The sequence below is a fragment of the Dendropsophus ebraccatus genome, chromosome 1 (assembly GCF_027789765.1).
Source record: "Dendropsophus ebraccatus isolate aDenEbr1 chromosome 1, aDenEbr1.pat, whole genome shotgun sequence".
NCBI lineage: Eukaryota > Metazoa > Chordata > Amphibia > Anura > Hylidae > Dendropsophus > Dendropsophus ebraccatus.
This window is the reverse complement of record NC_091454.1, coordinates 222,772,513-222,796,293: the sequence shown is the minus strand read 5'-3', so window position 1 is coordinate 222,796,293 and position 23,781 is coordinate 222,772,513. Positions and strand designations below refer to the sequence as shown.

Below are 23,781 nucleotides of genomic sequence, written 5' to 3'. Positions count from 1 at the left end.
TAAAAGGCTTGAGGGTCTGAATCATAGACTTAAGTCTTTTTTATATGGGGAAGGGCCAGGAACCTGTGAGTCATGGTTGAGCCTCGGGCTCCCAAGTCCTGGTGGTACCAGGAGTTCCTGAGCCTTGGTGGAACTAAGAACTAAGACTAGAAACTCCCAAGTCATGGTTCAACCAGGAGCACTGAACTAGGAACTCCCTTTGAAGTGATGGTGAAACCAGGAGCTCACGAGTCATCACTGAACTAGGATGTCCAGAGTTATGCTTGAATTAGGAGCTTCCCACTATTGGTTTAACTAGGAGCTTATGAGTCCTAGGGAAACCATGAACTCCTGAGTCATGGAGAAACTAAGATCCCTGTGATCATGATTAAGCCAAGATTTCCAAAGTCATGGTGGTATAAGGAGTTCCTAATTTGTGGTTAACGCAGTAACTTCTATATCATTGTTTAACCAGGAGCCCTAGCGTCAAGGTTAAACAAGGAGTTTCCAAGTCATTGTTAAATTACAAACTCCCAAGTCATGGTTTGACCAGGAGCCCTGAAGCCATGGTTTAACAAGGAGCTCCTGAGTCTAGGTTAAACTAGACGCTACCAAGTCCTTGTGAAATTAGAAGATCATGAGTCACTGTTGAACTAGGAAGCCATTGTGGAATCAGAAGCTAAGTAGAGATGAGAAAATCTAGAGCACGCTCGGGTTCATCCAAACCCAAGTGGGTGACATTTGATTACTGATGGCTGTAGAAGTTGGATGCAGCTCAGGGAGTCCTGGAAAACATAGATACAGCCTATGGCCTATAGCTGTATCCATGTTTTCAAGTCACCGTTAGGGCTACATACAACTTCTGCAGCCATCAGTAATCAAATGCCACACGTTTGAATTTGGTCATCTCTAAAACTAAGTCATGGTTGAACCAGTAGCGTCTTGTTCATGGAGGACAAGGTTGGCCATCACTGATGAAATGGCCCTGCATTGTCTTCCTTGACTTTTTTATTATCATGACTGCACATAGGATTCCAGAATATCTCATGTTGGCCAACGATCCTCAATATTATGAGACATCCATCAATGCATGACCACCTGATTTGATTTGTCTATATAGTGGCAGTGCTATACTCCCCAATGCTGCCTTGCTTATCTGGCCCATGTCCTATAGAGAGAGTCGGACCCATCTGTGCTGTCTGTCTTCTCCCTTCCTCTCTCATCATATCTATATCCCCCCGCTCTCCAACCCTCCGCCTTTCCTAACCCTGTCCCCCACAGGCATGTCATTCAACACCCTCCGTCTCGCCGACCCCCCCCATTCCCCAGACCCCTGATTGGCTGCTGTATCTCTCTTCCGTGACAAGGAACTGTGGGGGACATGATTTAATAAAACAGGACCCAAGATGGCTGTCAGAGTTTGTTAACAAGTAAGGTCGTTTAGCCTACAATTCTTTTTAACAAAGGCTGCTACTCGAGTCATGTGCCGAGATGTACACACATGACCTTACATGCATCGCGTCTCACGCTGTGCATTGTAATAATAATGAGTATGTACGTACAGTGTCGAGGAACGATAATATCATAGACATGACCTATTTTCGTCCAGTCTACGCTTGGTAAGCACTGTGAAGGTTTTTTTTTTTTTTCAGCCACCTCGGATGGCACCCTGGAGGGGTTGGAGAATCTCAGCGGTGGCGTGTGTCAGACCAAAGGCATGAAGGTCACTTTAAAGGTTGGACAGAGTAAGTATCTCAGTACAACAGCTGCTACGTCTAGCCAAAAGGTCAATGAATTAGTGGGGCAGAAAAGAAAAAAAGACACCCATGAAGCTGCCCACTGGTACTACAAGGGGGCAAAGGACATGTGCCTTAAGATGAGAGGGAAGATAAGTGTAAGACTAGAAGAAGCATCTTGGAGCTAGTCCGTATTAGATGGCCCAATGTGCGAGGTTAGCTAGAACCGATGAGTTGGATAACAGTGATGAGATCATTGACCATACGGATGTAAGGTAAGATGGACAGGATGGAGGTTTTTATCACACAGTAACTACGTGGAAGTGATAACTGTAGATGATGGGGGTGAATGGAGGACGAAGAATGGAGTGAATAGGAGAGACAGATATGCGAAATAGGAATAAGTGGTAATAGATGATGTAGCTATGGAACGATGGGACCAGTGGCTAGAGATGATGGACGTATGATGAGGGTCAATTGCTGTAGATGATGGAGGTCTGACAAGTATAAGACCCGTGGCTGGACGTGATGGTTCATGGAAATGATAGAGCTATGACATGAATGGTGCTGGTGGGAAGAGATGATGACGGTATAGGAAGGATAGGGCCAGTGACTAGAGATGCTGTAGGTATTACAGGGATGGGACAAAGGCTGTAGATGATGGAGGTACCACAAGGTTTAGACCAGTTGCTGGAGATACTACTGGTATCATAAGAATGAGACCAGTAGCTGGAGATGACCAAAATGGTGGCTGGATGATCGAGAGGAATAGGGCCAGTGGCTATAGATGATGGTGGTAAGACAAGGATAGGGCCAGTAGCTATAGATGATGGTGGTATGACAAGGATAGGGCCAGTGGCTATAGATGATGGTGGTATGACAAAGATAGGGGCAGTAGCTGTAGATGATGGTGAGAGAAGGATAGGGCCAGTGGTAAGAGATGATGGTGGTATGACAAGGATAGAGCCAGTGGCTATAAATGATTGATGTATAAGGAGGATATGGCCAGTAGATAGATGATTTAGAAGAAAGGAGCAGTTATTGAGATGGTTGAGCTATAACAAGGATAGGGCCAGTGGTAAGAGATGATGGTGGTATGACAAGGATAGGGCCAGTAGCTATAGATGATGGTGGTATCACAAGGATAGGGCCAGTGGCTATAGATGATGGTGGTATGACAAGCATAAGGCCAGTGGTTATAGATGATGGTGGTATGACAAGGATATGGACAGTGGCTAGAGATGATGGTGGTATCACAAGGATAGGGCCAGTAGCTATAGATGATGGTGGTATGAGAAAGATAGGGCCAGTGGCTATAGATTATGGTGGTATGACAAGGATAGGGCAAGTGGCTATAGATGATGGTGGTATGAGAAAGATAGGGCCAGTGGCTATAGATGATGGTGGTATGACAAAGATAGGGCCAGTGGCTAGAGATGATGGTGGTATGAAAAAGATAGGGCCAGTGGCTAGAGATGATGGTGGTATGACAAGGATAGGGCCAGTAGCTAGAGATGATGGTGGTATGACAAGGATAGGGCCAGTAGCTATAGATGATGGTGGTATGACAAGGATAGGGCCAGTGGCAATAGATGATGGTGGTATGACAAGGATAGGGCCAGTAGCTATAGATGATGGTGGTATGACAAGGATAGGGCCAGTGGCAATAGATGATGGTGGTATGACAAGGATAGGGCCAGTGGCTATAGATGTTGGTGGTATCACAAGGATAGGGCCAGTGGCTATAAATGATGGTGGTATGACAAGGATAGAGGCAGCGGCTATAGATGATGGTGGAATGACAAGGATAGGGCCAGTGGCTATAGATAATGGTATGACTATGATAGGGCCATTGGTAAGAGATGATGGTTGTATGACAAGAATAAGGCCAGTGGCGATAGATGATGGTGGTATGTATGACAAGGATAGGGCCATTGGTAAGAGATGATGGTGGTAAGACAAGGATACAGCCAGTGGCTATAGATGATGGTGGTATGACAAGGATAGGGCCATTGGTAAGATATGATGGTTGTATGACAAGAATTAGGCCAGTGGCTATAGATGATGGTGGTATGATAAAGATAGGGGTAGTAGCTGTAGATGATGGTGGTATGACAAGGATAGGAACAGTAGCTATAGATGATGGTGGTATGAGAAAGATAGGGCCAGTGGCTATAGATAATGGTGGTATGACAAGGATAGGGCCAGTGGCTATAAATGATGGTGGTATGACAAGGATAGGGCAAGTGGCTATAGATGATGGTGGTATGAGAAAGATAGGGCCAGTGGCTATAGATGATGGTGGTATGACAAAGATAGGGCCAGTGGCTAGAGATGATGGTGGTATGAAAAAGATAGGGCCAGTGGCTAGAGATGATGGTGGTATGACAAGGATAGGGCCAGTAGCTAGAGATGATGGTGGTATGACAAGGATAGGGCCAGTAGCTATAGATGATGGTGGTAATACAAGGATAGGGCCAGTAGCTATAGATGATGGTGGTATGACAAGGATAGGGCCAGTGGCAATAGATGATGGTGGTATGAGAAAGATAGGGCCAGTGGCTATAGATGATGGTGGTATGACAAAGATAGGGCCAGTGGCTAGAGATGATGGTGGTATGACAAGGATAGGGCCAGTAGCTAGAGATGATGGTGGTATGACAAGGATAGGGCCAGTAGCTAGAGATGATGGTGGTATGACAAGGATAAGGCCAGTAGCTATAGATGATGGTGGTATGACAAGGATAGGGCCAGTGGCAATAGATGATGGTGGTATGACAAGGATAGGGCCAGTGGCTATAGATGTTGGTGGTATGACAAGGATAGGGCCAGTGGCTATAAATGATGGTGGTATGACAAGGATAGAGGCAGCGGCTATAGATGATAGTGGTATGACAAGGATAGGGTCAGTGGCTATAGATAATGGTATGACAAGGATAGGGCCAGTGGCTATAGATGATGGTGGTATGACAAGGATAGGGCCAGTGGCTATAGATGTTGGTGGTATGACAAGGATAGGGCCAGTGGCTATAAATGATGGTGGTATGACAAGGATAGAGGCAGTGGCTATAGATGATGGTGGAATGACAAGGATAGGGCCAGTGGCTATAGATAATGGTATGACAAGGATAGGGCCATTGGTAAGAGATGATGGTTGTATGACAAGAATAAGGCCAGTGGCTATAGAAGATGGTGGTATGACAAGGATAGGGCCATTGGTAAGAGATGATGGTGGTAAGACAAGGATACAGCCAGTGGCTATAGATGATGGTGGTATGACAAGGATAGGGCCATTGGTAAGAGATGATGGTTGTATGACAAGAATAAGGCCAGTGGCTATAGATGATGGTGGTATGAGAAAGATAGGGTCAGTGGCTATAGATGATGGTGGTATGACAAAGATAGGGCCAGTGGCTAGAGATGATGGTGGTATGACAAGGATAGAGCCAGTGGCTAGAGATGATGGTGGTATGACAAGGATAGGGCCAGTAGCTAGAGATAATGGTGGTATGACAAGGATAAGGCCAGTAGCTATAGATGATGGTGGTAATACAAGGGTAGGGCCAGTAGCTATACATGATGGTGGTATGACAAGGATAGGGCCAGTGGCAATAGATGATGGTGGTATGACAAGGATAGGGCCAGTGGCTATAGATGTTGGTGGTATGACAAGGATAGGGCCAGTGGCTATAAATGATGGTGGTATGACAAGGATAGAGGCAGTGGCTATAGATGATGGTGGTATGACAAGGATAGGGCCAGTGGCTATAGATAATGGTATGACAAGGATAGGGCCATTGGTAAGAGATGATGGTTGTATGACAAGAATAAGGCCAGTGGCTATAGATGATGGTGGTATGACAAGGATAGGGCCATTGGTAAGAGATGTGGCTAAAGATACTGAAGAGATGACTGAGACTGGGGCTGGGAGATGAAGATGATGATAAAATGATGGTGGTATGACAAGGATGGCAATGGAGATGGTGGTATGACAAGGATGGCGATGGAGATGGTGGTATGACAAGGATGGCGATTGAGATGGTGGTATGACAAGGATGGCGATGATGGTATGACAAGGATGGCGATGGAGATGGTGGTATGACAAGGATAACGATGGAGATGGTGGTATGACAAGGATGGCGAAGGAGATGGTGGTATGACAAGGATGGCGATGGTGGTATGACAAGGATGGCAATGGAGATGGTGGTATGACAAGGATGGCGATGGAGATGGTGGTATGACAAGGATGGCAATGGAGATGGTGGTATGACAAGCATGGCGATGGTGGTATGACAAGGATGGCAATGGAGATGGTGGTATGACAAGTATGGCGATGGAGATGGTGGTGTGACAAGGATGGCGATGGTGGTATGAGAAGGATGGTGATGGAGATGGTGGTATGACAAGGATGGCGATGGTGGTATGACAAGGATGGCAATGGAGATGGTAGTATGACAAGGATGGCGATGGAGATGGTGGTATGACAAGGACGGCGATGAAGATGGTGGTATGGCAAGTATGGCGATGGAGATGGTGGCATGACAAGGATGGAGATGGTGGTATGACAAGTATGGCAATGGAAATGGTGGTATGACAAGGATGGCGATGGAGATGGTGGTATGACAAGGATGGCGATAGAGATGGTGGTATGACAAGGATGGTGATGGAGAATGGGGCAATGGCTGGAGATGATGATGGTATGATGACTGAAGATGAAGCCAGTGGCTGGAGGTGATGAACATAGGGATGGAGGTGATGGAGCTACAAGGTGGATGGAGACAGTATCTGGAGATGATAGAGGGATGAAAAGTATAGAACCAATGGCTGGAGATGATGGCGGTATGATGAGGATGGCGCAGTGGGTGGATATGATGGAGGTATAAGGATGGGGGCAGTGGTTTGGATATGATGGAGGTATAAAGATGGGGGCAGTGGCTGGATATGATGGAGGTATAAGGATGGGGGCAGTGGATGGATATAATGGTAGTATAAGGATGAGGTAGTGGCTGGAGAGGATGGCGGTATGATAAAGATGGGGGCAGTGGCTGGATATGATGGAGGTATAAGGATCGGGCAGTGGCTGGATATGATGGAGGTATAAGGATGGGGGTAGTGGCTGGATATGATGGTGGTATAAGGACGGGGTAGTGGCTGGATATGATGGTGGTATAAGGATGGGGGTAGTGGCTGGATATGATGGTGGTAAAAGGATGGGGGCAGTGGCTGGATATGATGGAGGTATAAGGATGGGGGCAGTGGCTGGATATGATGGAGGTATAAGGATGGGGGTAGTGGCTGGATATGATGGTGGTATAAGGACGGGGTAGTGGCTGGATATGATGGTGGTATAAGGATGGGGGTAGTGGCTGGATATGATGGTGGTAAAAGGATGGGGGCAGTGGCTGGATATGATGGAGGTATAAGGATGGGGGCAGTGGCTGGATATGATGGTGGTATATAAGGATAGGGTAGTGGCTGGATATGATGGTGGTATAAGGATGGGGTGGGGCTGGAGATGATGGTGGTATAAGGATGGGGGCAGTGGCTGGATATGATGGTGGTATATAAGGATAGGGTAGTGGCTGGATATGATGGAGGTATAAGGATGGGGGTAGTGGCTGGATATGATGGTGGTATATATGGATAGGGTAGTGGCTGGATATGATGGTGGTATAAAGATTGGGGCAGTGGCTGGATATGATGGTGGTATATAAGGATAGGTTAGTGGCTGGAGATGATGGCGGTATGATGAGGATGGGGGCAGTGGTTGGATATGATGGAGGTATAAGGATGGGGGCAGTGGTTGGATATGATGGAGGTATAAGGATGGGGGCAGTGGTTGGATAAGATGGAGATATAAGGATTGGGGTAGTGGCTGGATATGATGGTGGTATAAGGATGGGGTGGGGCTGGATATGATGGAGGTATATAAGGATAGGGTAGTGGCTGGAGATGATGGTGGTATGATGAGGATGGGGGCAGTGGTTGGATATGATGGAGGTATAAGGATGGGGGCAGTGGTTGGATATGATGGAGGTATAAGGATGGGGGCAGTGGTTGGATATGATGTAGGTATAAGGATGGGGGTAGTGGCTGGAGATGATGGTGGTATAAGGATGGGGCAGTGGCTGGAGATGATGGTGGTAAAAGGATGGGGGCAGTGGCTGGAGATGATGGTGGTAAAAGGATGGGGGCAGTGGGTGGATATGATGGAGGTATAAGGATGGGGGCAGTGGCTGGAGATGATGGTGGTATAAGGATGGGGCAGTGGCTGGATATGATGGTGGTATAAGGATGGGGTGGGGCTGGATATAATGGAGGCATAAGGATGGGGGGAGTGGCTGGATATGGTGGTATAAGGATGGGGTAGTGGATGGATATGATGGAGGTATAAGGATGGGGGCAGTGGTTGGATATGATGGTATTATAAGGATCGGGCAGTGGCTGGATATGATGGTGGTATAAGGATGGGGCAGTCGCTGGAGATCATGGTGGTATAAGGATGGGGGCAGTGGCTGGATATGATGGAGGTATAAGGATGGGGGCAGTGGTTGTATATGATGGAGGTATAAGGATGGGAGCAGTGGTTGGATATGATGGAGGTATAAGGATTGGGGTAGTGGCTGGATATGATGGTGGTATAAGGATGGGGTGGGGCTGGATATGATGGAGGTATATAAGGATAGGGTAGTGGCTGGAGATGATGGTGGTATGATGAGGATGGGGGCAGTGGTTGGATATGATGGAGGTATAAGGATGGGGGCAGTGGTTGGATATGATGGAGGTATAAGGATGGGGGCAGTGGTTGGATATGATGTAGGTATAAGGATGGGGGTAGTGGCTGGAGATGATGGTGGTATAAGGATGGGGCAGTGGCTGGAGATGATGGTGGTAAAAGGATGGGGGCAGTGGGTGAATATGATGGAGGTATAAGGATGGGGGCAGTGGCTGGAGATGATGGTGGTATAAGGATGGGGCAGTGGCTGGATATGATGGTGGTATAAGGATGGGGTGGGGCTGGATACGATGGACGCATAAGGATGGGGGTAGTGGCTGGATATGGTGGTATAAGGATGGGATAGTGGATGGATATGATGGAGGTATAAGGATGGGGGCAGTGGTTGGATATGATGGTATTATAAGGATCGGCAGTGGCTGGATATGATGGTGGTATAAGGATGGGGGCAGTGGCTGGATATGATGGAGGTATAAGGATGGGGCAGTGGCTGGATATGATGGAGGTATAAGGAAGGGGCAGTGGCTGGAGATGATGGTGGTATAAGGATGGGAGTTGTGGCTGGAGATGATGGTGGTAGTAGTAAGAGCAGTATAGAACGATGAATATGATGATGTTGAGGCGAGCGGTTGGAGATGATGATGGTTGTGAGAGCACAGGAGGAGGATGGGTACGCAAGATGGGACTGATCGCAGGAGAAGTTTACAGTAGAAGGATAAGCTCTGGAGGATCCTGGTTTACCATCTAGCGTCTCTGTAATTCTGTGGACACTTGAGTGGGGGCTGAGGACCCTGGCGAGGCTGTGGAGTGTATGATAGGTATCAGCTGGAGTCCTGGCTAATTGTCTGTCTCCTCCTATTCATATGCATAGTGATGGCATTTACATAGATTTGTAAGTCCTTACCTAAACCTTCATCTTCATTGGAGCCCCATCCTCCCCCACTATTCAGCCAGCTCTTAAAGCCGTACACACCCAAACTCATTGCCTTATTAACCCCCGTCTTTCCCCATTCTTCTCTCTCTCCAGGTCCTGATGGAGCGAACCATCCGCGCAGACCTTCAGGCAGGGATAAAGATTCAGGATTCCAGCCGTCAGTACCAAACCCTGACTCCCCAAACTTTACAGGTGCGTTCAGACCCGGAGGTGTCGTATACAACAAAGATCAAGTGATCGGATACAGGTCTAGAAAAGGTCCCGATGTACCCCCGACCAGTGGCCCACATATAATCCAATGTAAGCCCTGACCAGTGACCCACAAATAATACGATGTAACCCCTGACAGCTCATTCCCACCCCAGACAGCCAAATATGAGTGAGCTAAGAGAGTCTTAGAGCGAGCAAAGGGTTAATGGGCTCAGTAGAGTAGAAAGCTAGACTGTGGCGGGGCGAGAGGGCCGCACGGTTGGTTCTGCGGCACAGGACAGGGAACCACTGAGCTGTCAGTTTGAAGGATATTCTTTAATAAAGCCGGCAATTTGGACAGAAGGAAGAGAGTGGGGCTGAAAGCGAGGAGATGAGACACTTATTATGTCTGGAACCTCTAGGAGACCGCTGCCCCACTGCCCCGTCCTCGCCTCACCACCCCGGGCGCTGGGCTGATTTAATGCGTTCCGCCAGTTAAAGTGCAGATTCGATCTTTTTAATTAGAATTAATTAAAGCAGTTTATTTAAATCCAAGTGATACTGCCAAAGGGAAAAAAACGGGGCGAGAAGGGCTCAGGATAGAGACCACCCCAATACTATTGTACTGATGTATGTACTGTAAATACCCAGGAGGAGGAGACGCATAGCTCCTTCTATCTGTATCACCCTGCAGGAGAAGGAGGAGGAGGAGACGCATAGCTCCTTCTATCTGTATCACCCTGCAGGAGGAGGAGACTCATAGCTCCTTCTATCTGTATCACCCTGCAGGAGGAGGAGGAGACTCATAGCTCCTTCTATCTGTATCACCCTGCAGGAGGAGGAGACTCATAGCTCCATCTATCTGTATCACCCTGCAGGAGGAGGAGGAGGAGACTCATAGCTTCTATCTGTATCACCCTGCAGGAGGAGGAGGAGACGCATAGCTCCTTCTATCTGTATCACCCTGCAGGAGGAGGAGGAGGAGGAGACTCATAGCTCCTTCTATCTGTATCACCCTGCAGGAGGAGGAGAAGACTCATAGCTCCTTCTATCTGTATCACCCTGCAGGAGGAGGAGGAGACTCATAGCTCCTTTTATCTGTATCACCCTGCAGGAGGAGGAGGAGGAGACTCATAGCTCCTTCTATCTGTATCACCCTGCAGGAGGAGGAGGAGGAGACTCATAGCTCCATCTATCTGTATCACCCTGCAGGAGGAGGAGGAGGAGACTCATAGCTCCTTCTATCTGTATCACCCTGCAGGAGGAGGAGACTCATAGCTCCTTCTATCTGTATCACCCTGCAGGAGGAGGAGGAGGAGACTCATAGCTCCTTCTATCTGTATCACCCTGCAGGAGGAGGAGGAGACTCATAGCTCCATCTATCTGTATCACCCTGCAGGAGGAGGAGGAGGAGACGAATAGCTCCTTCTATCTGTATCACCCTGCAGGAGGAGGAGGAGGAGACGAATAGCTCCTTCTATCTGTATCACCCTGCAGGAGGAGGAGGAGGAGACTCATAGCTCCTTCTATCTGTATCACCCTGCAGGAGGAGGAGGAGACTCATAGCCCCCTCTGTGTATAACCCTGCAGGAGGAGGAGGAGACTCATAGCTCCTTCTCTCTGTATCACCCTGCAGGAGGAGGAGGAGACTCATAGCTCCTTCTATCTGTATCACCCTGCAGGAGGAGGAGGACACTCATAGCTCCTTCTATCTGTATCACCCTGCAGGAGGAGGAGGAGGAGACTCATAGCTCCTTCTATCTGTATCACCCTGCAGGAGGAGACTCATAGCTCCTTCTATCTGTATCACCCTGCAGGAGGAGGAGACTCATAGCTCCATCTATCTGTATCACCCTGCAGGAGGAGGAGGAGACGCATAGCTCCTTCTATCTGTATCACCCTGCAGGAGGAGGAGGAGACTCATAGCTCCATCTATCTGTATCACCCTGCAGGAGGAGGAGGAGACTTATAGCTCCTTCTATCTGTATCACCCTGCAGGAGGAGGAGGAGACTCATAGCTCCTTCTATCTGTATCACCCTGCAGGAGGAGGAGGAGGAGACTCATAGCTCCTTCTATCTGTATCACCCTGCAGGAGGAGGAGGAGACACATAGCTCCTTCTATCTGTATCACCCTGCAGGAGGAGGAGGAGACTCATAGCTCCTTCTATCTGTATCACCCTGTAGGAGGAGACTCATAGCTCCTTCTATCTGTATTACCCTGTAGGAGGAGGAGGAGACTCATAGCTCCTTCTATCTGTATCACCCTGCAGGAGGAGGAGGAGACGCATAGCTCCTTCTATCTGTATCACCCTGCAGGAGGAGGAGGAGACTCATAGCTCCTTCTATCTGTATCACCCTGCAGGAGGAGGAGGAGACTCATAGCTCCTTCTATCTGTATCACCCTGTAGGAGGAGACTCATAGCTCCTTCTATCTGTATTACCCTGCAGGAGGAGGAGGAGACTCATAGCTCCATCTATCTGTATCACCCTGCAGGAGGAGGAGGAGGAGACGAATAGCTCCTTCTATCTGTATCACCCTGCAGGAGGAGGAGGAGGAGACGAATAGCTCCTTCTATCTGTATCACCCTGCAGGAGGAGGAGGAGGAGACTCATAGCTCCTTCTATCTGTATCACCCTGCAGGAGGAGGAGGAGACTCATAGCCCCCTCTGTGTATAACCCTGCAGGAGGAGGAGGAGACTCATAGCTCCTTCTCTCTGTATCACCCTGCAGGAGGAGGAGGAGACTCATAGCTCCTTCTATCTGTATCACCCTGCAGGAGGAGGAGGACACTCATAGCTCCTTCTATCTGTATCACCCTGCAGGAGGAGGAGGAGGAGACTCATAGCTCCTTCTATCTGTATCACCCTGCAGGAGGAGACTCATAGCTCCTTCTATCTGTATCACCCTGCAGGAGGAGGAGACTCATAGCTCCATCTATCTGTATCACCCTGCAGGAGGAGGAGGAGACGCATAGCTCCTTCTATCTGTATCACCCTGCAGGAGGAGGAGGAGACTCATAGCTCCATCTATCTGTATCACCCTGCAGGAGGAGGAGGAGACTTATAGCTCCTTCTATCTGTATCACCCTGCAGGAGGAGGAGGAGACTCATAGCTCCTTCTATCTGTATCACCCTGCAGGAGGAGGAGGAGGAGACTCATAGCTCCTTCTATCTGTATCACCCTGCAGGAGGAGGAGGAGACACATAGCTCCTTCTATCTGTATCACCCTGCAGGAGGAGGAGGAGACTCATAGCTCCTTCTATCTGTATCACCCTGTAGGAGGAGACTCATAGCTCCTTCTATCTGTATTACCCTGTAGGAGGAGGAGGAGACTCATAGCTCCTTCTATCTGTATCACCCTGCAGGAGGAGGAGGAGACGCATAGCTCCTTCTATCTGTATCACCCTGCAGGAGGAGGAGGAGACTCATAGCTCCTTCTATCTGTATCACCCTGCTTATATATATATATATATATATATATATATATATATATATATATTTACTCCCTGTTTTTATTTCTTCCAGGAGACACATCGGGCAATGCGACCAAGACTGGAGAGAATGGACCACTTCCTAACTCTCACGTGCCCCTGGTGGCGGGAGCAGCGGGCGGTGCTTTCCTTCTGCTCCTTGTTTTCGGAGTGATAGGATGGGCGTGCCACAAACGTCGCCAAGCCAAGCACAGTGACACCAGACATCCTCCCCTGTCGTTGGGTTCCATAACGTCCCCGAAGAGAGGAGGGGGTAACAACAACGGGCACGAGCCCAGTGACATCATCATGCCCCTGCGGCCTTCAGAAGGAGGCGCTTTTTGCCCCCACTACGAAAAGGTCAGCGGAGACTATGGACATCCCGTCTATATAGTACAGGACATGGCGAGCCAGAGTCCGGCCAATATCTATTACAAAGTATGAAAAAGCCTCGGGCTTCTTACCCCTATAGTTTTCTTTCTTTTCCGTTCAGTATGGAGGGTGGGGGGCTTATTGTAGGATATTTAAAAAGATGGGGTGCAGGACATTATGAAAGGGAAGTCTCTATTGCCAGGCCCCGCTGTGTGTGCCCCTGCCGTCCAGATGCCATGCCCGTACTCCCGATGAAGCCGAGTCACGTACAGTTAAACCCCGAATAGAATTCATGGGTTGCAATGTGAATAGATGGGAACCCGTTGCCACAAAGGGTTACCACCTGACCAGCCGAAAGCTTTGCTTCACCAAAGGCCGCAGCCGGTCGATTGATCGTCCACTGGACAGTGAAATCTCCTGACCGCTCGGGGGGCAGGGAACCGAGAGTGCCAGATTAGCCATTCTGAAGATATATCAAATTGTACTTTGTTGCCTCGGAGGCACCTTGCAGAACAGAGACGTGGACAACCAGCCGAACAAAATGGCAGCCGTTCTCTGTTTCTTTTTCTTTTTTATTTTTTTTGTAATTTCCAACCCAAAGCCTTAACTAATTGCCTTTACCATCCCCTCTCCCCCTCCTACCGATGTGTGCTCAAAAGTTAATTCGCCTTCTCTGAAATACGACTTCGACCGAAGATTTACGCCCTACACGACGGCCAACGTCTGATTTATTCTTTTTCCATTTTTTTTCCCATTTTGTATTCTCTCTCCCTGGTGCCTTTTGAATCTAGGCAAAGGAATGACCCCCCCCCCCCGATATTTTTTTTTCTGCTTGTGTTGTGTACGTCTTAGGTCACCCGAAACGCGACACGAGTCCTTTTCTGTCCATTGTTTTGCCGCAAGTGAAATTCTAGGTTTAAAGGGAGACAGAAGGCAAAAAAAAACCTCCAACCTATAACAAAAAGACTAATACGCGGCTCCGACTGTGGCCGCACGTCGGGACATGTTGAAATATAGCACCTCGACTGGGGGCACAGGAGAGAAATATAGGAAAGGTGGGGGGGGGAGAAAACCGAGCGTAATTAAGCTAGGCCCGGTATCCATGGTGATGGATTGGGACTATTCGCTCTTCAGTGTCTCACCCCCCCCTTCCTTTCTCCTTCCCCGTGTCTGCATCGCTCTCCCTCTCTCCGCTATGGCATTAAAGTGTCGGTCGCCAGGGAGACAGGGAACGAAAATGAACGATAAAAAAAGAGGGAGATGTAGTTTTTACGGCTCAGCATTTAGAAAGATATTTGAAGATGTCAGCTTTACAAGTAAATACTCTTGATAAAAGACGGGTCCGAGCAAGGGCGGGGGGTCCATTTTTCGACTTGACGACGGTCTCCTGCCAGTCCCCCTCGAATGAAATCATAGCCTGTGAAAATTAAGCAGACTTCATCTCCCACGCCAACCTGAGAACCGTACGCTATTGTTAAGGATGTATTAAAAAAAAAAAAAAACATGACATGGGCCAAATAAAGCCCCTTTTGTTCGGGATCATATGTACGGTTTTGATAGGAAGCGACAGGTCGGGTTATTACCGCGCAGTTTGCGTTACCAGGGATAAGACGTCACGGGCCGACCTTAAATCCCATTAAATAATCAGACTTTTATATATGGGAACGAGACATGTAGCCTGAGCCCTTTATATACAGGGCGTAACCTCTAGTGCCGCATACAGGCAACAAAGTTTTTTGATATTATTATTATTGTACTACATGGTACTTCTTGGTGTTTTACGTCCTTTTTTTTAAGGCAAAATATAATTATTTTTTTTGTATATTCCTAATATAATAAAAAATTTAAACTTAAAAAAAAAAAAGGGAAAAAACCTTAAGAAACCAGCAAATGATGGTGACTTTTTTTCAAAGCTTCTAGGCAGGCATGTAGCGGTGTCGTGGGGAATCCGGTAAAATCCCTTCACATTTTGCCTTGGAAAAGATGTCATGAAGTCGTTCCTTCATAATAGAATACTCTTCATCGTCTCGTAATGAGGAGCGCCATAGCTAAATAAAAACCCGGGGAAAAATCCTTTTTTTTTTTTATTTCAGTCATTGCAATCTAGCCAAAAAAAAACCTTTTATTGTTTTTAAATGTATTTCATTTTTTTTTTTTTTTGTATTTTCATTTGGGTTGGGGTAGGTAAAATGTATTTTATATGATATTTTATATAAAATACATATTCACTTTTAAGTCACTACACCCTTCGAAAAAAATAAAAATACTGTGGGAATTAACTTTTTTGGCTAAAATGTAAAATCTAAGTTGATATCTGAGTCATTTCATTTTTATCTCTTTTATTGAAATAAAAGGTTTAGTTCTTAGGCGATATCAGGCTATGTTCACACATGGTTTTTTCTCTTATTGAACAAAAAACGTCTGTTAGTCGGCCATTTTAAGATTTAAATGATTAAAAAATGGCATTTTTTAAAAAAAATTATTGTGTACATTTTAAAATCGGCCGGAAATACACATATTGGGCGGAATGTATTATCCCCTTTGGGGCTCAATTTTGATATGCCAAAATTGTGACTCTATTACGAGCTTTAATTTTTTACATTTTTTATTTTTTTACAAAAAAGGGGCGTGGCACAATGCTGTAAAACTAGATTTATTTACTAATACCAGTGAAAACATTTTGCGCAAATTACACCTTGCAGAAGGTGGTGTAAAGAACTAGCGGAATATCGGCAAACATCTCCAAATAATGTCACAAACTGATCAGGAAACGTATACAATAGTAGCAGAACTGTAAAATTCCCGCCTTTGTGTCAGTTATCGGCTGTTAGTTAAATTTTAAAAAAAGCGTTGTTTTTTTTAAGAAAAAAAATGGATAACAAAAAAATTTATTTGGATTAAAAAACATCAAAACTGCGTGTGAACATGGCCTTATACTCAATAGTCTACAAGTTTCAAAAAACAATAAGCTAATTGGATTGGATTTTCTTTTTTTTTTTTAGATTTTTCATTAAATAAACCTTATTTTTAAGGTTTGGGCTATTTTTTTTTTAGGATTCCCTTAGAATTTATAAGGGCGTGTTCTAGATATCTGTTAGTACATATCATTTATGACATGTAAAAGCTGCCGCTTTATTTTGCTATTTCTTTTTCTGATTTTTTTCTACTGAAAAAAAAAAAAAAAAACCCAACCCACTAAAATATGAGAGTCACCTGCATACGATGACGGCAGCCATGTTGTGTCCTGATGGATTGTGAAATATTTTTAAAGGAATGATTCACATAAAATTTCATATTTAAAAAACAAACAAAAAAAAACAACAAAAAATAAAAAACGATCCCCACCATGGCTGCCCCTCCTGTATCTAGGCGCTTTCCTTTGACCTTTTATAGCACAACTACTAAGGCCTGGTCCACCGCCAGCCTCTTATCTCACCTCCCGGTTTAAGAATCTCAGGCTTTGACGTCATTATATCGGATTTTCGTCCGGATATAATGTTCCTTTTTGCCTTATCCCTGTTATGAGCCTCATATTTCAAAATGGCCGACACACGTCTTGTAAAAAATAAAAAAAAACGCATTAGAAGCTCAGGTCTTTCCGCTAGGATAATCCACCGAGCACGGCGGAGGTTCCACCAATGTCCAATAGATGTCAACCACGTTTTCATAATTTTCAAAAATGGCTGCCCTCAAATTTTTTTTTTAATTCTATCTAAGGAAGTCGTTGGGAGGTTTGTGATGTGTTCATTCTGTGACATTCGCCAGGACTCCATAACTCCTAAATGAATATTGTAATCACTTGGATTTTCCGTGTTCTTGTTGCCTTTGATGCCTGTATTAACCCCTTCCGCTACCCCCCCTCCAAAAAAAAAAAAAAACCTTCAACGAACAAAGAACATAAAAAATATCCTGTAAATAATTTTACACGTTTTTATTTGTAGAAATTTTTTTTTTAAACGGAAAAAAATAAAAACTAGTTTTTTGTACGATTTTTATTTTAGGATGGCGATGTTTTCTTCTTTTTTTTTTGTCATTAGAGATAATTTATGAACTAATTAGGATATCGTTAGCGCCTTGGAATTGTAATTAGCACATTGCTCCCTTTTTCAAAAAGGGGGGGAAATATTTTTTTTTTCCGGCTTCTTTGTGGAAACTTAATTAAAAGTTTTATAAAAAGAATTTGTGTTGTCTGTCATTGAAATAATAAATTCATGCAATATAATAAAGTATTGAAAAAAAATAATTATTTTTGCATGGAATTTTTTTTTATTTATTTTTTTATTTTAGTCCGTTTCCTATGGAATGTGGGTATGAGATGAATGCGGTGTATACGTCGATGTATATGTGTGCCGGCATGCTCACGCATGACCATGCTTTCAGATTTCAGCTCTAGATGTTGCAAAACGACAACTTTCAAGAGGTAGGGCATGCTGGGAGTTGTAGTTTTGCAACGGTCGAAGTGCTACAGGTTCTAGATGATTGGAAAGTGATAAAAAAGGTGACTTGCATGGGGACAGAACCAAGGAAGCATCTTGCATGATGGTGAACGGACAGTATATCTACTACAATGCCTGTGGTGCCTTCCGGTTTGCTGCATGTGTTGATATGTAAGGTTTCTGTATGAGTAGAGTATGTCTATAAGTTTCTATGGACCTGTTGCATGTGACACCCCTGATCACTCTCCATCCCCACCCAGCCTGTATGGACCATCTACACCATAGAAGAGATCCCCATCAGCTGTGACCACCATAAATGTGCCTGTACTAGATTTAAAGGAACACTCCAGACCAAACTGATGTTCTACCTTATGCCATGTGCAGGGCCTGAGGGTGGAGTCAGTGTCATGCTCCACCCCCTACACAGCGTATCACTTTTCTCTTTAAGTTTTATTCTTGGTTTGCTGGTATAACCTACATGTATGATAAATGTACTGTATATATAACCTGTGACATTGCGTCATGTGACATCTGGGGGCGCGGTACCGGGTGGTGACCACCAGAATGATTGTAGTATTTCTGCGTCTGCCTCCTGACGGGAGGAGATGTTGGCACTGATACTGATGCGGGGATGGTGCCCTCAGCCAAAGCATCTATAGGCCCGGCAATCTATAGCATCTATAGGCCCCTGAGCTGAGGCAGAAATTAAAGGCCTTATTACTCTGAATGATTATCGGCCTTTTACCGATTAACGACCATTCAGGCCGACAATCGTTTAGTGTAATAGGACATGGTAAAAGGGAATGATGCTGAAAGATAGCGATTTTGTCGGTGAAAGTTATGCAATAGGAGTGGCAGTAGCAGATGGCTGATGACTCCAATGGGCCGCCCGAACTAAGGATCACCCCTCCCGCTGCTCCCTGCTCCCTGTCTGTGCGTATTATAGTACAGTGCAGTGATCGCAAAATGAGGGGGAAGCGAGAGCTGAGCTGACAGGTTGGCACTTGCTTCCCCTGGAACATCGGGCCGGGTAATACAGCCTTAAGATCCCCTTGATTGTTATAGATGGGTGAAGTGCTCAGCAGAATGCTTCACGCTTATGCTGGGTTTACACGGAACGATAATTCGCCCAATCAAACGATTAACGATTTTGAAGCAACGATTTGGTTTTTATAACGATCAGCGTTTAGACAGAGAAAAATCGTTAGAAGAGATCATTTTTAACATCGTTTAAGCCCACTTTTACATAGGGTGAATCTTTGAAAGACTATTTACACAAAGCGATCTGCGAATATTTAGCGAACAACGGACGACGATTTGAGAACATGTTCAAAGATCCAAATGAACGATTTTTCGCTCATCAGTTGATCGTTTGCTGTGTTTACACGGAACGATTATCGCTTAAATGCGATCGTTATTGCGAAAATTCGAACGATAATCGTTCCGTGTAAACGCAGCATTAGGGTCCATTTACAGAAAGATTATCTGACAGATTATCTGCCAAAGATTTGAAGCCAAAGCCAGGAATGGATATGAAAAGAGGAGAAATCTCAAGCTTTCCTTTATGACCTGATCCCTATTTATAGTCTGTTCCTGGCTTTGGCTTCAAATCTTTGGCAGATAATCTGTCAGATAATCTTTCTGTTTAAATGGACCATAAGGCTCCTATTAGGGTGCGTTTACACAGAGAGATTTATCTGACAGATTTTGGAAGCCAAAGCCAGGAATGGATTTGAAAAGAGGATAGATCCCAATCTTTCCTTTATGACCTGATCCCTGTTTATAGTCTGTTCCTGGTTTTGGCTTCAAAGATCTGTCAGATAAATCTGTCGATCGCAAACGAGATTGTTTATCGTTAACCTGAAATCGTTCACCACATTACACAGAACGATGGTCGTTAGTTATGATCTTTATTGTGATTGTTATTATGATTGCTTATTCCTTCTGATCCCAGCAAAACAATGAACAATGTGCAATTACACTGAACGATTAGTGAAAAACTTGGAACTTGAGCGAACGAACGTGGAATTACAGCGAATGATTAACAATAATTTTAGGTTCAGATCTAAATCAACGATCAATGACATACGAACGATTCTTCGATCGTTTCCTGCAAGTACACAGAACGATTATCGTTTAAATTAGAATGATATAACGATTTTTCGCACGATAATCGTCCCGTGTAATAGGGCCCTTAGGCTTGGCGCTCTGTCCCCCTGATTACATGAGACTAGAGTCGATCCGAACCTGATCATTCGGCATTTGATTAGCGGTGGCTGCTGAAGTTGGATAAAGCCCTAAGGCTATGTGGAAATCATGGATATAGTCATTGGCTGTATCCATGTTTTCCAGACAACCTTAGAGCTTTATCCAAGTTTAGCAGCCACCGCTAATCAAATGCCGAACGATCGGGTTCGGATCGACTCGAACCCGAACCCGGTTTGCTCATCTCTACAGGAGACCATAATGGAGCCATCTCTTCTAATCACTTGGACTGTGCGACAAGCTGAGGGGTGACCGATGTAAACCCTGACCGATGTAAACCAGCCATGGTCACACAGTGCAAGTCTATGGGAGGGGGATGGAAGCGGGAAGAGAAGTGCACGAGGTAAGAGGGAATCAGAGGATCCAGTAAGCGGGGGAGCAGGGCAGCCATTTATGCTCTGAGGGAAAAATATGCCTGGAGTTCCCCTTTAGGTCGGGAGGGGGCTGTTAAACTCGCGGCCCACCGGCTGTTGAAAAACTACATTCCCATCCTGCCTTGACAGCCAAAGCTTTAGCTCTCTGGGTATTGTAGATTAGCGGAAGCTGGAGGGCCGCGAGTTTGACACATCTGCTTTAGGTATTGTTGTTTTTAGACACTTTTGATATATGCAAATTATTTTTTTTGTTCCCCTTCTAAAATCGACATAAACCTGCAATGAAAAATTGTGTAAAATTCCGCCTACATCACACGACAACATATGTTTTGCGCAGCTGAATGTGGCCTAAGGGAGACAAGCTGCGAAGGTGGAGTGTAAAACTCAAAAGTGATAAATCCCCCCCTTTGTGTGAACATAACCTTACACTGTACAAAGTCATCATAAGGGATTTCCAGGGGGGGAATTAAGATGGTGTTCACCCCCATTTATAAAAAGACAGGATGCCAGAAAAAGAAAGAAAAGTAGACTGTCCTTTAGACTGGGATCACGCTACTTTTCTTCATAGGTTAAGGGTGTCCATTTTTATTGGCGACCGTCATTTAGCAGACGGACGTTATTTGCCGTGAAATACAAATGCCTGTCAGCTAGGATTCATGGGGCCCCATAGCAAGTAACTGTATTGGGCCCCATGAATCCTATATGACCCTACCCCCTATACTTACATAACCCGATGCTGTCCCATGGCGGTCCGTTTTCCCACATCCCGGGGTCAGGGCGGGGATTGTGGGTAGAGGATTGTGGCAGCAGCTGCGAGCCCTGCAGAGACTATGTTGTGGTCTGAGGGAGTAGGATCATGGCAGTGGCTGTGGACCCCGCTGAGACACTGTCCCAGTCCGGTTTGCTGTTTGTGAGCATTTAGTGCCCCTGCTGGAAGGGCTGCCTGTAGCTAGTACCATGGAGGCAGGCCACGTGTTTTGCTATGGGGGCTCGGGCTCCCCTGCTGCATGGGCCCCTTAGTGGTTGCATGGTCTACCTCCATGACAGCTACACGTGGATTTTGTGCAGAAGTCCCAATGACTTCTATGGGATTTCTTCAGCAGAATCCGCCCTTAGAATTGACATATTCTATAGACGGAAAGCCGATCCGTGGTGGAACAGTCTGCGCGTAAATTCTGCCGTGAGACCAACAGAGCGGAAATCCCATTGAACACAATGGGAGATTGCTCTGTGCATATTGTACAGGGGGAAATTTCAAGCGGAATACGTGCAACTTTCAGCGCGGGTTTCATAGGAAATTCCTCGTCTATAGATAGAAACGGATCGAAACGTAAATATTTTTGTATACCAAAAAGAACAAATAAACAGTGAAACATACAGAAAATCTCCACGTTTCGTTGTATGGGGAGGGGGTAATTCCTTATGCTAATGAAGTGCTGATGAAGCAGAAGATGGCGGCGGATCCTCCCGCCGGGGGTCTGCGTCCTGCATACACGCTCGCTTCCTCTGTTCATTAGCGATCTCTCATCTGACATTATTTGTCTCATTTGTTTTGTTGTTGTTTTTTATTCCGTACAATTAAAGGCGCGGTGTGATATTTAGCGTTCCGCCCGTATTCACCACCTGTGCGCCTCGCGCCTCCCTCTGCACCTGCAAATCCTTAATGAATTTATAATTGAGTGCGCCAGGCGAGACAATGGATGCTTCCTGACAGTTTAGATTTTTATGTGTCTATTATTATTATTTTTTTATTTTCCTATTTTTTGGGTGGTATTCCGGCACGTACGAATTTTCTGGTGCCCTGTCCGCCAGCGGTGAATGACACAATGTTGTGTGTGCGCACTAATAACACAATGCCACAGTGATTAATGGCTGCTGTGTTATCTGAGGGGTAACCATGACAACCGGTTACCATGGAAACTCAACAATAGGCTCCGAGCAGCCACGTAGGCCCGAGCCGTGTGTGTCCCCTGTGCTTGTGAAACTGTTATTTTCCAGGAGGGGAGGGGGACACGGAGGGGTCAAGTGCAGCTACTAAACACACACGCTGGGGGCCCCTGCGCTGACCCCCGGTGTTGGGAACGACAGCTGGGGGACTCGGCGGCTGTGATGGCGGCGAGGGGGGGGGTGTAGTCTTATAATAAAATCTACACAGAGTCAAGAGACGAACTTGTAGGAAATAATGAGAAAAAAAAAAGGACCAAGGGGAAAAGATATCATAGCAACATGAGATGAAAGGCGGAATAAATGAATGTGCGCAAATTATGGCAGCCGCGATCAAGTGGGGCTTGTGAGGAGGAGAGGCAGGACTCATGTTCATGTTTGATTTGGGGTGTCCAGCGGTGGGGGAGGGGGGACAGACCCGCCACATAACACACCTAGCTAATTTTATGTTTTTTTTTAATTGCTTCTAATTTTATCTTTTTTTAGTTTTTTTTTTTTAAAGGCCGAAGAGAATATACCGTCCATAGTAAGAGGGAAAGATCCGATGTGATAGCTGGATGTGGCTTATATATAGATGGTTATAGACTGATCTGTTATAATGGTTGATTGTCCTTCTGTGATCGGTTACAGCTGGAGATGGACGGCGTCTGGTGTGGGTGACTGGGGGTCAGTCTTATGGCTGTGTGTCACTTGTATTTGTTGCAGGTTATAGAGCACTGGAGACGCCTGCTGCGCCACAAAGAACCATGGACGCTCAGCGGCGAGAATAGATCACAGTGGGGGACAGCGATATGTTTGTTAATAGAATCCACTCAGCTCTAAAAGACATCACATAACTCCTATCTATCTATCTATCTATCTATCTCCTATCTATCTATCTATCTATCTATCTATCTATCTATCTCCTATCTATCTATCTATCTATCTATCTATCTCCTATCTATCTATTTCCTATCTATCTCCTATCTATCTATCTATCTATCTATCTATCTATCTATTTCCTATCTATATATCTATCTATCTATCTATCTCCTATTTATCCTTAATACTTTGCTTACTGTTATATTTATTAATCACTTCCTTTCTTCTTCTTTCTTCCATTATTTCTTCCTTTTCTTCTCCCCTTATACCTATCCATCTCCCTCCTGCTTTCTTTCTCCATTTCCATAACTTTTCTTCCAATTTCCTATCCTTCCACCCTTTCTATCTCCCTCATTTTTCCTTTCTCCCTTTCTTTCCTTATTACCTTCTTTCCTCCTCCCTTCACTCACCTCCTTTCTTTCTCCTCTTTTCCCATCCATCTCTTTCCTTCCTCATTCCTTTCATATCTCCTTCCTTCCCCCT

The 23,781-nt window shown here is 45.6% G+C and overlaps 1 protein-coding gene and 1 long non-coding RNA gene across 3 annotated transcripts in view; one reads left to right on the top strand and one right to left on the bottom strand.

Annotated features, from left to right (window-relative positions):
* EFNB3 (ephrin B3) overlaps nucleotides 1-17,603 on the top strand; it is a 59,210-nt gene extending 41,607 nt beyond the window's left edge. For both annotated transcript variants that reach the window (XM_069949041.1, XM_069949049.1), the window contains exons 3-5: nucleotides 1,632-1,724; nucleotides 9,479-9,577; nucleotides 13,102-17,603. In XM_069949041.1, coding sequence (XP_069805142.1) covers nucleotides 1,632-1,724; nucleotides 9,479-9,577; nucleotides 13,102-13,490 — 581 coding nt within the window. In that variant the 3' untranslated portion in view covers nucleotides 13,491-17,603. The remainder of the gene's footprint in view (nucleotides 1-1,631; nucleotides 1,725-9,478; nucleotides 9,578-13,101) is intronic.
* Nucleotides 1-23,781, bottom strand: part of LOC138770123 (uncharacterized) — a 101,922-nt gene that overhangs the window by 48,530 nt on the left and 29,611 nt on the right. The gene's annotated exons all lie outside the window — the stretch shown is intronic.